The 14,397-nt window shown below is 34.8% G+C and overlaps 1 protein-coding gene across 4 annotated transcripts; it reads left to right on the top strand.

The window, feature by feature from the left end:
- The first annotated feature begins 315 nt into the window (after nucleotides 1–315).
- LOC125873355 (protein kinase and PP2C-like domain-containing protein) lies at nucleotides 316–12,674 on the top strand. Of its 4 annotated transcripts, none has more exons than XR_007447203.1 (12): nucleotides 316–503; nucleotides 586–703; nucleotides 1,858–2,024; nucleotides 3,060–3,145; nucleotides 3,271–3,494; nucleotides 4,852–4,903; nucleotides 8,145–8,676; nucleotides 9,579–9,648; nucleotides 9,747–9,961; nucleotides 10,048–10,152; nucleotides 10,992–11,087; nucleotides 12,361–12,500. XR_007447203.1 is itself a non-coding variant. In XM_049554278.1 (12 exons), the coding sequence occupies exons 1-12, from the start codon at nucleotides 389–391 to the stop codon at nucleotides 12,553–12,555; spliced, it is 1,962 nt and encodes a 653-aa protein (XP_049410235.1). In that variant the 5' UTR covers nucleotides 316–388; the 3' UTR covers nucleotides 12,556–12,674. The 4 variants fall into 4 exon arrangements, 3 of the variants coding, with proteins under 3 accessions (XP_049410235.1, XP_049410228.1, XP_049410245.1); XM_049554278.1 differs by having other exon boundaries at nucleotides 3,078–3,145; nucleotides 9,747–9,966; nucleotides 12,361–12,674; XM_049554271.1 differs by having other exon boundaries at nucleotides 9,747–9,966; nucleotides 12,361–12,674.
- The last annotated feature ends 1,723 nt before the right edge of the window (nucleotides 12,675–14,397 follow it).

The following is a 14,397-nucleotide window of genomic DNA, read 5'->3' as shown; positions in this document are numbered from 1 at the left end:
AATATACATCGGATTACTGTATCATGTATAAAATGTAATGTACCTTACTTAACGATTAATGTATCTCGCGCATCGGATTAATGTATCAGCGCTTATAATATTGTATCCGTTTGAGGAATTTTTGTAATTACAAATTTTTAATTATAATTTTGTCTTAAAAGTATGTGATTTCTGTAATTTGCTCAAAGAAAATTATGTGGCAAAAATGTGTATTTGATTATATGGTGGGCCAATGGTGGACGAAGTTGCTTACCAACCGTGCAAAGTTCCTCCAATTGGGTCACTTGGGTCCACCTTCAGCTGAAGAATCTGATCACTTGTTCAGGTGCCCATTTCTTAATTTTCTTATACATTTTCACGAGGAAGAGAAGACAGGGAATTGTTGAACATGGGCCTGGAAATCTTGCAACCTAACACTTGCATTCGTGGTTGTTGTACCAGCCAAAAAATCCCCATTCATCTCCCTCCTCCTTCTTATTCTCTCTCTCACCCTATTGCTCGAGGTCTTATTCATTTTACACTTTAAAATCTCTACAGACATGCAGCTAACATACCAATTTTTTACTAATCTTTATTTGGTTACAGGGGCTGAAAGTGTGGTATATGAAGCCATTCTTGATGGTAAAAGAGTTGCTGTTAAAAAACCCATCTTGTCTACATCTGAAGATATTGATAAATTCCATAAAGAACTGCAATTATTGTGGTGAATTTCCTCCCTTATTTTGTTTGATTAATTGAAATGTGTTTTCTATATAGCAAAGTAAGTAGTTCTTACTTTGTCCTTACCTATGAGCAAATTGTTTGTGAATGGGGGTTTTGATTTAGGTTTGTTAAATTGCTTTGAGTGAAGTAACCTCATACACCAACAATTCTAAAAAAAATAGTGAAGTTTTGAGTGTCCTAATGTGAAATGTGGTTACTCAAACAATTGGTTTTTTAAAAGATAAAAGTTTTTGACCAAAAATGGTATTTATTGTACTTTTTATTAGTTTTTTATTATGTAAATTCTAGTTAAAAGCTTAAGAATTCGATGTCACAGAGTTGAGACGAACAATTAGAAGATTTGATATCATACTCCAACCTTTCATTTTTTTTAAACACAGGAAATAGCAAATTTTATCACTTGAATAAGTAAAAGAACGATATACAAAACAAAGAATGGCCTGAAATGCCTCTCAACTATCCTCCATCTAACTTTCGGTTCCAAATACCCTGACATTAACCTTTTGGCCCCAAATACTATCTCTTGGAACAAATTATTTCTATATGAATGCCACAAGTTTAAGAAAATTAAATTTAAAATGATTGAAAAGATCGCAGAAGAGAAAAGTGGAAGAGAGAGAAGTGAAGGGGGATGGGGAGGTGATTTTACTATGGAACTCAAAATCAGGTCAATCATATGAGTCCATATATTGATTAAGTAATTTCAAATTATTTTAACGGAGAAGGGCCTAAAATGCAAACTATGAGATTTGGTACAATATTGCCCTCCATCCACCTTAGGAGTGTGAACAGTTAGAAATAAGGATATTTTTTAGCCAAAAGATTGACATCACGGGTATTATTGAGCCAAAAGATTGACGTCTAGGGTATTTGGGGGCCGAAAGGAGGACGGAGGATAGTTTTGTACCAATTCAAATAGTTGAGGTCATTTTAGGCCCTTCTCCGTATATTTCCGTATGCAAAATTACAATTTTTGATTGACAAAACTAGAATATCTACCTTTTAGGCCATATGAGGATACTCCCTACTTGTTGTTGTGTTTCCCTACAAGAATATCATGAGTTATTGTTATGTTTTTGAGGATAGTTAATATTTTTGTTTGTTAAGTTCTGTTAAAATGTCTTTTGGATATAGCACATTGGATCATTGGGGGATAGCAAAGCTAGTGGGGGCACACGCCAAGCCGCCAAATTACATGTTTTTCTTTGAATACTATGAGTCTGGAAATCTTGCCGGGAAATTACACGTGGATGAATGGTGTCCAAGTATCAGACAGGCACTTGAAATCGCAGCTCGTTTAGGTGTGTTATGCATGTGCATTTTCCAGCTGCTTGTCTTTTTCCACGTAATCATGGATAATACTAACTTCTTTTTTCTTCGGTGTGGGGATTGTTTAACCTATCGAATAAGGTTAATGATGTAATGTAATTCCAAAGAATTTATAACATTTTCCATGAAGGATCATGTAAGTGATCAATCTTGTGAAACTTGCATTGAGAATGCTATGCTATTGAGTGTGATTAGGAAAATATTCATTAATGAAGTGAGTTAAGACCCATGAGATGGCAAATTCACTTCCTAGCTGAGGCAAAAAACATTAGATGATTTTTTTCCATCTGGCTAAGCTTTAGTGGATAGACATGTGCTGGTGGGAGGTAGCTGATGTCCCCATTGATTTAGTTGAGGTGCGCACATGACACTGTTGTTATTAAAAAATAAAAGCAATTAAGCTTCTATTGGAAGACTACAATATCAGATTGTCATTGATAGTAGATGACACATATGGACTAAAAATAAAAAGGGAAAGAAAGGGCATTGGATGACACTTGAATCATTACTAGACACCTGGACTGCTATGAGATTTTGTAGTTTAATATTTATATCAGCTATTGAGAATTTAACCATGATGAAATATATAGAAAGAAAAATCATTGAGTGGTGGGAGTGCAATAGAAAATTTGGAGGAGGTGAAGCGAATACTAGGATGTTTCAGGAAATGCCATCACATCTTGTTGAGTCCCAGTTACATTTGCAGATGAAAGAGTAATCTTCTAGCTAAGATGTTTTTTCCTACTAAGTTAAGTATATCTCACACTTTTCCTACTTCCTCAAGTTTTCCCTAAAACTGGCTATCTTTCCAAATGGCTTTAAGCATAGAATATGTTTGCTTAAATGGCATTTCTTTCTCCTAATGCTTTTGATATCAAAGCACACCCAACTACCTTACTGTTTTTGGCTACATAGGAAATGTATTGAATTGTTTAGGCTACTTTGTTTTCTCTCCCTTATTCCTCTGTTAATGAAAAAAAATCAATTCAATGGTAGCAAATTTACAGAGCTCTTGCCTTTTACAGCAAAGGCCTTACAGTACCTACATAACCTTGGGATTGTGCACAGGGATGTGAAACCAGCAAACATTCTCGTAATGTCTTTGATCTTCCTGATTCTTTTTGCAGTTTTTATGTATATCATTGTCCACTTTAAATAAGTCCCTCTCCCAATTATCTCAATGATAAACTTCCATTGATTTTTTTGGCTATACTGCAGCTTGATAGACAGCTACAACCACATCTCGCGGACTTTGGTTTGGCCGAATACAAAAAAAATCTTAAACTAGTTTCCACTGAAAACTGGAAATCGACTGGCAAGCCAACTGGAGGTTTCCATAAGAGGAATATGGTTGGTACGCTTATTTACATGGCACCAGAGGTGCTGACGAAAGAGATCCACACTGAAAAGTCTGATGTATATAGCTTTGGAATAACAGTGAAGTAAGTATTGTAGTCACCAGCTGCATTGCATCACAATAAGAAACGGTAGTGATTCTGCAAGTTTACATACTTGCTACTAACTTGTTATGCCTGCTTTCAATGTATAATATGTGCTGTTTGAATGTTGTTTTGCTTCTAAACAAGTTTCTTCCTATATAGAATCATTGATTTGTTGTCATAATTCGGGGCTGTGATTTCTCCATGAATATGGAGTGGTGAGAAGGCTGGAAGCACAAAGGGCTGAATATTTCTATCAGAAGTTCAATGAATTGAATCCAAATAAATAATTTAGCTGTATATAAACTCTAACCAGACTCCATTTGGTGGGATTTCACTGGGTATGTTGTTGTTAATGTTGTTATATAAATTCTAGAGGAAAAAGATCAGCATAAACATGATACATGCTTCATATAGGGTAAAACAATCTATCCCTAACAAGTGAAAACTCATCCATTCACATTCCAAAACAGTACTTGTCTACCTTAAACCGTCTCATATGTTCATCTTGCAGATACTGGAAACTAATAGACATTCACAGTCTGGAGATATCTAGTAGATATTTCTCTTTTGATATAAATGACTTCTTCAGATTTTTCATGCAAGATGTTTCATGGGTAACTGCCCAAGTCCTATGTTTCAGTCCTAATTATTGAAACAAACATATTAGCTTTTCTAGGTGACATACCTCTTACCACCTTTACAATATTGTGATAAGAATTTAAGAACTCTGTATGGGCTACTCATGCAAGAAGAAGATTGTGTGACCTCTTAAGGCCTCAGAATTTATTTCAGGAAGTGTGGTTTTCAGAAACTTTTGTGTGTCCCATGATAATAATTTGAGACACATTGCTACTTGCAGAGACAACAACAACAAACCCAGTGTAATCCCACGGGTGGTCTGGGGAGAGTAGAGTGTATGCAGATCTTACCCCTACCTTGAGAAGGTAGAGAGACTGTTTCCGTTAGACCTTCGGCTCGATGTTTGCAGCAGCATTGCTTCTATTTTCTAGTACTCATTAGATCCTCGGCTCTAAGTTTGCAGCAGCATTGCTTTTATTTTCTATTATTATCTTCTTTTTAATGGATCACGACAAAGACCAGGTTGTTCCCATAATGAGCTAATTTTGTGTTACTGTATCCAATCTACTGGCATATCCTTTTCTCTTTGGTTAGTGATGCTATGTTGGCAAATACGTTGATGGGGCTGCTAGCAGTAACAAGGATTAACCTGTCCTCAGTTTGTACTTGATGCTAAAAGCCTAAAACATGCATGGACTAACTCTTTATTTGGAACTTTTTTTGAAATGTATTTTTGTATTTCTACATTCTAAGAGCTTTTGGATTTATCATGTTGCAGTGAACTTCTTACTGGCATCGTTCCATACACTGATCTTCGTGCTGAGACACAGATTGTATAAACCTATTCATATTCTAACAGTCAACATTTAATTACCATACTAGTTACACCTTAATCTCAAGCTAGTTAGTGTCGGCAAATTGTCGGCCTTCATTCCTATCAAATTTAAGGTAAATTTTACCTTTCATAAAAATAAGAAAAAAAGACCCTCCATTAGACAGTTAAGTATTCTTCAGTTCTATTTCCTTTTGTTGGGTAAACAGTTATGCACAACATATATGGTCTTTCCAGAATGTAGAATGAGAAGAAGAGAAGAACAAAATTGGTACTACCAGCTCAATTATTCTCTCATGCTATTGAGACTTAAAATATTGACGTACACATGCTCTAAATTGGAAGGATTCTAATGAATACCTAGTGAGATGCAGAGAATCTTCCTAATTTACTGTAGTGGATGTACCAAATTGACATTACATTATGTTGCTACTCTCTCCGTTTTAATTTATGCATCATTTGTACCTTTGTAGTTTATTTTAAAAAAATACCTTTCTATATTTAGTACTCCCTTCGTCCCAATTTCTGTGACATAGTTTGACTGGACACGGAGTTTAAGAAATATGAGAAGACTTTGCAATGTTCCAAAACTACCCCCGAAGTAAATGGGTTTTTAAATAGAAGAGTACACTTTTATTGATTTCTTGCCAAATAAGTCGGATCCAACAAGGGTAAAACGTTGATAGTGTCATTAGACACTTGCCAAATAAGGAATTGTGTCATTCTTTTTGGGAGGGACTAAACAGGGAAGTGAGAAATATAAATTGGGATAGAGGGAGTAGGTTTATAATTCCAATATTTCCATTTTATTTTTAGTGACAATCCCTTGTAAGAATGAGATGACTTGTTTAAGTCCACAACATTCAAAGGGTATTTCTGGTATATTATACACACCTTTAGTTTAATACCACAAGATCTAAAGTCTTCTTTACATTTTTAAACTTTGTGCATAGTCAAGTTAAGACACAAAATGAAATGGAGGGAGCATATCTCAACACTTAACTTTAAACTGACGTGTACATATTATATGCTACCATCTTGTTGTGAAAGCTATTCGTTAGTCTTGAAGTTGTTTTGTTAGGATATCCGCAAAAATGTTCATTTGAATTTTGACGAAATTAATAAAAGTACATACTGATTTGATCTTTTGATAAAACTGACAATCTATCCCTATGTGTTTTGGTCTTCCGTGAAATACGGGATATTAAACCATATGTATTGTGGTTTGATTGGTGTTATTGATTCTTTCCTTCAGCGATTCTTGATAGAATGGTTTTATCGTATAGGCTTACATGTGACTAAATCTACGGCTAGATGCCCTACACTTGATCTGGCCATACTTTACCAAGATATCGGATTACCACCATTTAAATGCAATATACTGAGGTGGATCATCTATTTAAAGGAGATCCTGCCACTTTGCATAAAAATTACTTAACAATCTTTACATGTGCATTGTTCTCATGTAACCGTCCTTCCAGGAGACCTCTGAGAATTCAAATTACAACACTCCATTTACTATTGCAAGGAGCTTGGAGAAACTGACTCAGCTCAGTACAACTGAATGAGATGTCGGTTTGTGTAATTATGAGATGAATTAGTTAACAAGTCTCCTGTATCAACCTATCCTTCGGAGGCTCCTTCTCCAGGAACAAGTTAAACATTTGGGGTATCAGTAGGTTTGCAGTCTGTCATACCAGTTTCTTCCATTATATTTTCATTATGAAATGACAAAACCACTACTGCATTGTGCTTTTTCGGTGCCTCAAAAATGGTTCAAGTTCCAAAAATCCTTAGTTTTAAAATAACTGGAGATATTGTTTAACTGGGGTGATATTTCCATGATCACCTATTATGAAAATGTCATCAATATAAATGATCAAGAAAATGTGCTTGCCATGAAAAGAATGTATTTGAATACTGAACGAGTTGCTTCACATGAAAGTATGTTGAATTGCCTGACAACAGTGCTTAAATGGCGAAACCATGATTTTCTTTTTAATGACAAGGGAAATCCGTAGCCGCTACCCTTTGGTTGCGCATAGGGTAAAACCCCCGCTCCTATGCAATAGCTCGCAAACCATGTAGGAGAGATAACCTGCACTAGGCAAGCCCGGTGCAACGAGCTCGACCCAGAAGGCAAACCCCTTGCTTTTGTTGGCAAGTGGTTTCGAACTTGAGACCTCCAACATGAAAGTCTCAAGCCCAAACCATTGGGCCACCCCGAAGGGTACCATGATTTTTGTAAAACCATAAAGGGATGACACATCAACACATTAATCTGGACTCCCTTTGAGCAACAAAACGCTGGTGGCTATTCGATATAAATTGTCAATATTATTGTCCCTTATGTAGGGTTCTACACAGGAATAGACAAACCGACTGCGTTAGACCAACATGTTCTTGATTTATGTACTAATATATATTAAGTTGTATGAACACTCTGGGCTGTAGACTCAAGTAATAGTAATGAGGGAAGAAGGTGAGTCTCACCTATTGCTTTAATTGCAATTTTTTATCCATTAGCTATTATAACAGTGGAAAAGGTCAAAGGAGAAGTATGTAAGTATGATTGTATGTGTGATATCATCTGCTATACTAGGAATGTAAATGAACCAATGAGATGATCCAATAGAAAAATCTATTTTCTTAAGAGTAAATTATATGTTTTAACTTCCATTTTCTTTTCATCAAGATGTTAAATGAATATTTATTGCTACAATAGACTAATCTTTTGAAGCCAATCAAGGTATGCTCATTCTAGTCGTGCATTTTCTAATCTTGTATGTCTGATCACTATACTAGGGGGTTGTTTGTATGGCTTTTTTAAGTGACTTATAAGCCAAAAGCTGAAAGTCATAAGTTGGGGACCCCCAATTTTTGACTTTTGGCTTATTTTGGTACTTTTTCAGCCTTAAAAAAGTGCTTACCCAAACACTTCCAAAACTAAAAAATAGCTTAAAAGCCAAAAGCCATTGAAAATAAGTCAATCCAAACACCCACTAGATAGAAGCAATTTTATGGTTATAAAGATTCATAGAATGCGGATCTCCTTTAGAAATGACAGAGAACTTGCAGTTTTTCTCCTTCACATACAAGATGGGAGTTGGTTTTTAATTCAAGAAACTGTTTTTCCGAATACATGATCTTCTTTTACATTTGGAAAGAGGTTACGAGCAGTTGATTTTGTCTGTCATATATCTTAGATGCTTTCTGGTTCCTATATCTACGTATGGCAGGCCCATACGGTGCTTGAAATGAACTACACCGAGCAGCAACTTACTGCAGCCGTTGTATCTGAAGGCTTACGACCTGTTCTAGTTGACCTTCAATCCGGTGCTCCAGCAAGTTTAGTCTCTTTGATAAAAAGATGTTTGGATAAAGATCCGCAAAATAGGCCTTCTTTTGATGATATTGTCGTGGAACTTGATTTCATTCTGGAACATGAAGTTGGAAGGGGCTGTAGAGAGAAGGCCTCAGGGGAAGCTTTTATTTCTTCAAATGGTGTTGATGCTGCAAATTTCCAAAGCTATCAGGAGAATATTAGCTGGTTCAGTCAAGGTAAAGACTTTTTGAAAAGAGTTCCTACTGCCCTTGCTGCTAGCACATGGCTGGATTCTTCAGATGATCATATCTATAGTCCAGTTCTGTCTTGGGGTTCCTTTGCATCATGTGGGAGAAGGGAAACAATGGAAGATAGACACTTCCTTATGCCTCAGTTGTGTGATGAAAAGGATATTCACATCTTTGCAATCTTTGATGGTCATCGAGGTAGTATACCAAGTCCTTCCTCTGTTGTGATTCTTATTGTTGAATTGAATGACCACCAAGTATTCAGCATGTAGAAAAAAAAGGAAACGGGATTGAACAAGTTTCTGAATTCCTACCATTTTACCCTTATGTTAACTATCATTTAGAAGGGAAATAAATAATTTGTTACACACATCCAAACTGAATGTTCTCATTAGCTTGTTAGATTGAAGAGCTGGAAATGTGGGTGTCTAGTAATTTTTGGAAGAACATGTTGGTATCATACCTCATGTCTTTACTACTTGGTTTTTGAAAACCAAGGAACATTGTGTCCAATATCATATAAGCTTTTTCTGCACTTTTATATAGTAATTAATAACAGTAACAAAACTCAAGAGCAATGCAAGCTAAGATAGTAATAATAATGAAGTGGCATAATATCTTGCTATTATTAGTGTATTTTAACCGAATCTTGTGACATTGTTCAAAAGGGTTTGACAAAATGATTGAATGGTTAACTCCTTTTGTTGGACTATACTAATTTCACCTCTAATTTGACATTATTATAGAGAGCAGCATCCCTTTAATCTGGAAACTGTGTTGGCATTTGATTCCTTAATATTTGCTGTTTGTTGTACTCGAAAATGAACTTTCCATTTCTCCAAGCTCTTTAAAATTGAATAATTTTGTTCTCATAAAAAAAATTAAAAAATATTTGAATAATTTGGTATTCTAATAGCAACTGATGTTAAAGTGAAGTTTTGAGGATGCTAAAGTAATTTTCTTACCTAAGTGATTGTACTTTATGGTTATGCAAACAAAGGAGATACCAGCCACTATGAAGCCATTTTATTTTGCGTAAGTGAAACTTATTAGAAACATTTTTCACTGGAATATGGCCGTCTTAACTAGTGTGCCTACAGGTTCAGCAGCTGCTGAGTTTTCCTCTGGAGCATTGCCAGGATTGTTGCAGAATCTTGGTTCAGTTTGCAGGTTTTACATGCTTAACTTGTGATTTTTTTGTTTGTGAATGACCAAGAAGTTTTTAAAGAGTCAAGGCACTCAACTCTTGGATGTTTATGACTTTGCAGTCCCTCTGATGCGCTTTTTGAAGCATTCATAAAGACAGATGTTGCATTCAGGACACAACTTGATTCTTCTCGCAAACGCAAGGGAGCAGTTCAGAAAGATTGGCACCCTGGTTGTACTGCAATAGCTGCTCTTATCGTCAGAAACAAACTTATTGTTGCTAATGCTGGTGATTGCAGAACAATTTTGTGTCGATCTGGGATCCCATATCTTCTAAGTAGGGTGAGATGATTCATTTTCTTAGCTAATTTTCTGACGAATCAGAAGGCTTTGCGTTTCCACTGATAGACGGTACTGTTATAGGATCATGTTGCAAGTTGTCTTGAGGAGCGGGAACGTATTATCCGTGCAGGTGGCCTTGTCAAATGGCAAGTGGATACATGGAGGGTGGGTGATGCGGCTCTCCAGGTTAGTCTTCCCAAGTTCACATATTTTCATAGCCACTGCTTAATGATTAGCATAGTATCCAGAGCACACTTTTTTTCTTCCATTTCTACCAAATTCTTGCCAATTTTCAGCTTCAGCTTGGATGTTCTTGTTTGTCCCTTCTATGTGTGTTTATATATTCTGGAAGTCTGCATTTATGCAAACTTCCCCGTTTGTTGGAGTAGTTCCCTTGTTATATTTTTGATCAGAAGAATCCTTTGTCTGTAAGATTTTCACTTGCCTTCTGATCCCAGTTCCATTTGAAATAGATACAATAAGCTATATATGTGATGTTAAAAAAAGTAGCACTGGTGCATGGTCCAAATGTATATACACATTATCCAATCCTTTTAGTAAGGGAAAGTGTATATATATCTTATTATCCAATCCTTAGTAAGGGAAAGTGGTGTCTGCATTATATTCATTCATTAACTGTTATAAAATGTTTAGATATCATGAAGCTCAATAATCAAGCTGTTATACAAGTTATAAATGTATTAATATCAGAGTAAGTGGTCATTGAATGTACTACCTTGACTCCTTCTTCATGTATTATATGACGAATGATAAGTTAATGACTTGTGTTATAGAAGTATGGAAAATATTTGACATTCGAAAATTATGAGGGGGTGGTCGACACCTCTAGACTAGCAGCAAATAGCAATGGATCTGTATTTGGCAGAATGCATTATTTCAACAGTTGGTGATTCAGGCGGGCCTTGTGAGGATAACAATGGAAGAAATAGTTGGTGATTTAGGATCTTCCAAAATATAGTTATTGTATTATCATTTAGTAATCTGATTGCATTTACTTTCTCTAGGTCACAAGGTCTATTGGCGATGATGATCTGAAGCCAGCTGTAACTGCGGAACCTGAGATAACTTCAACTACTCTTTCTGCCGAGGATGAATACATTGTAAGGATTACAACAACAAAATTTCATTCCGTGATATTTCAATGACTACTTATTGTTATCAAATCCTAGTAGTGAATCTATCTATATGTTTATATGTGACCACATTTTACCCACTTCCAGACCAATAAGTTGATTCTCAGATTGGATTTAGCTTCTTATCTCTGGTTCTATCAAAACAAATTATTTGCAAACACATACTGCGTTGTTGCACAATCAGTTCCCACATTAGGGTCTGCTTTTCAACTTCCATTAAAGATAATGACAAATAACATACAGCTAAGGACATGGACTCCGGTCTGTTACTAATATCATTTGTTTGTTTGAGGCCCTATGTTTCCTTGACTGTTGTTGCTTCCTCTTTGCAGCCACTCTTATTACTTTGACTTTGACATGTATGGGTACAGTCAGACTTTTTGATTTGACTTTGAAATGTATGGCCTATGGGTACTTCTGTTTTCGTTTTCTTCCCTTTCTCCTCTGGTTTTAATAGGTGATTGGATATTAATTTAACTGGTAGCGTGAATATTTTGTGTGGGGAAAGGAATTTGTAATGCTGATATTGGAATTTGTTAAGTGCATTAGATTTTTGAAAGGGCACTCACAAGGTCATTTCAAGGCATTCATAGAAAGGTATGCATAGTTGTTATTAGTTAAGAAAATTTAGTCCAAAATCCAAACCCTTGAATGCTTGTTCCTTACCTAATTCTATGAGGCCATTGTGCTTGTCTTTGGGCGCTAGCCATCCAGTTAAATTGAAGTTGCATATCATTAAAACATTTTATGCTTAAGTATCTTTGATATGCGGAATATGCCACCAATTAAGCCAGAAAGGTTTTTGGTCAAGTGTTTGCTAGCTTTCTAGTTTTCTATCTCCAGATAACTTGATAGATCATTTCTCAGCCAGTTGTGGATGGAGTAATTCTAAAGGAGCAAAATAGGAGATTAGGGTCCCTGGTGAGAGATATGTAGTCCCTTGTGTATAGAAAGAGCACACTATTATCTCGTGAATCCCCTTTATCTTTTCTTTATTTTTCCTCTTCTCGTGGTCTCCTTTATTCTGTGTATATTCGGACATTCTCGTCGCCATTTTGCTTCTAATCTTGATTTGATAATGTGTCAGGGTTGATTATCAACAACTCTCAATTAATTGCTCCAGCAGTTGAGAATATGTATATAGTGATGCAAGTTATGATTTTACAGTTCCGATGCTTGTTTTGTTTGGATTTAAAATGATGATATGTATATAGTGATGTATGTTTATTTGCTTTATCAGGTAATGGCGAGTGATGGGCTTTGGGATGTTGTTAGTGAGAAAGATGTAGTGAACATAATCAGAGACACAGTGAAAGAAGCAGGAATGTGTTCAAAGAGGTTAGCGACAGAAGCTGCGGAAAGAGGCAGCAAAGACAATATAACTGTTATTGTTATTTTCTTACGTCCAGTTTCCACAGCCGAGAGAATCTATTAGCTACCTCTGCTTACTTACTGGTATCATCATTCTTTGTAAATCAATTCATCACTAACTTATTTGGATCAGTTGATTATCTACGCTTTCAGCTTCTCTTTTTGGAAAAATCTTAAAATACATAATCAGTTAATTACCTTTTTAAGTTACCTTATCTCATTTTTGTTTTTTCCATAATCTAATTTACATACCGGCTCTTTTACTTTTGTTCTTTCTTTCTATATCAATAATTTTTCTTTTGATACAGTACAACTTTTTTTACAAAATTAACTATCAAAAATAATTTATTCTAGCATATAGTATGTTAGTTGAAGTATGTTATAACACCTACATGGTGTGTGTATATATATTATTATTATTATTATTATTATTATTATTATAAGTGGGAAGCTCCAAAGTGAAAAGTTGAATTACAATTTTTCCCCTCTACTAAACTAAAATTTGATTAAATATAAATATTTTAATTACATAATGGTAGAATTTGAAGTCCTTGAGCCCTTTAATAATTTAATTATCATTTCCTTGATAAATGAGTTCATTGATATTGCTTTTAATCGTAATCATAAATCTTATAATGGAAGAATTTGAAAAGTTATGATACGAAAAATCATTCATCACTTTAATGTGGAAATCAATTTCAGAATTAATATTTGAATTTAAAGGGTCATTTCCTAATGCTATTTAAGAACTAACTTACAAAGATGGAAGCTCACAATAGGAAATTGAATTAACGAAATTGCACAATTCAACATGAGAAGGTAAGACAGTTAGAAGTTGCAAGTGAGGCTAACAAAAAAATTGCTGAAAAATGGTAATCAAGAAGAAAAAATAGCAGCGGAAAAAAGAGAGTAAATTTAATACATGTATAGTATTAAACAGTGAACAGTCTTATGTTGATATGTTGTCTCTAACAATAAAAAAAGTTTTCTTTTCAGAGCATGAAGACTTTCTTTGCAATATCCTCAACTTTTCGTTCTTGCTTTCTTTCTCCATTATAGAATTTTTCTTCCATGAAGCATTTAGAATTGTATGGGTGTTGGACTTGAAGTATATATATCAATTTAAGGTATATGTAGAAATTTTCTTATTGTGCATTTAAATGAGAACCATTAATCATTTTTGTTATTCATTTTTGCACATACTAATGTATCATATGTTTGGACCTAATAACATAAAAATGTAACTCATTATTTTAATTACCAAACTAAAATTTGCAGGTTCATCAAATGTATAATCATTTGACATACAATAAAGAAGTTATTTGAATAAATTGATTGTTCATCTATTTTAATTTTTTTTTGAATAGCTTGTGATACTGATTAAAATGTGATTTTGACAGTATTCATACCTTTCACAGTACTCACGTGCAAAGCACATGTCCAGGACTATATCTTCTATATATTTCCTTAAAAGCATGAACTTCTAACTTGAATGTTAAATTACTATAATATCCCTAACTTAGGTTGTGCCTTTTTCGATGAGTTGTGACTTTTCCGATAAGTCATGACTTTTTTCAAAGGGTTGTGATTTTTTGATGAGTTGTGACTTTTCCAAAGAGTTGTGACTTTTTCAATAAGTTGTGACTTTTCCAAAGGGTTGTGACTTCTGTGAAAGGTCACGACTTTTTAGATAAGACACAAAAAAACACCTTATTCATACTACCCTTTGTTTACTATAAATAAAGGGGTTTCCTCTCATTTTTCTTTCATCCTCTCCTCATACTTGGTAATTTTCCTCTTCAATCATCATTATTCACATATTTTCTATATATGAATTGTCACATTGAAGTTTCTTCTTTTCCATTTTGCATGACTTTGAATTTAAAGTTTCACGATTTGATAAAAT

Source organism: Solanum stenotomum, chromosome 1 (genome assembly GCF_019186545.1).
Source record: "Solanum stenotomum isolate F172 chromosome 1, ASM1918654v1, whole genome shotgun sequence".
Taxonomy (NCBI): domain Eukaryota; kingdom Viridiplantae; phylum Streptophyta; class Magnoliopsida; order Solanales; family Solanaceae; genus Solanum; species Solanum stenotomum.
The sequence above is the reverse complement of the archived record's forward strand: the minus strand, read 5'-3'. Positions and strand labels throughout refer to the sequence as shown.

What these genes read in the sequence shown, in the direction of transcription:
- LOC125873355 (XM_049554271.1), top strand. Translation starts at nt 389, where the DNA reads ATGGGCCTGGAAATCTTGCAACCTAACACTTGCATTCGTGGTTGTTGT. An exon ending in CTCTCACCCTATTGCTCGAG is followed by an intron (nt 504 to 585) that starts GTCTTATTCATT and finishes ATTTGGTTACAG; the next exon opens with GGGCTGAAAGTGTGGTATAT. An exon ending in AAAGAACTGCAATTATTGTG is followed by an intron (nt 704 to 1,857) that starts GTGAATTTCCTC and finishes TTTTGGATATAG; the next exon opens with CACATTGGATCATTGGGGGA.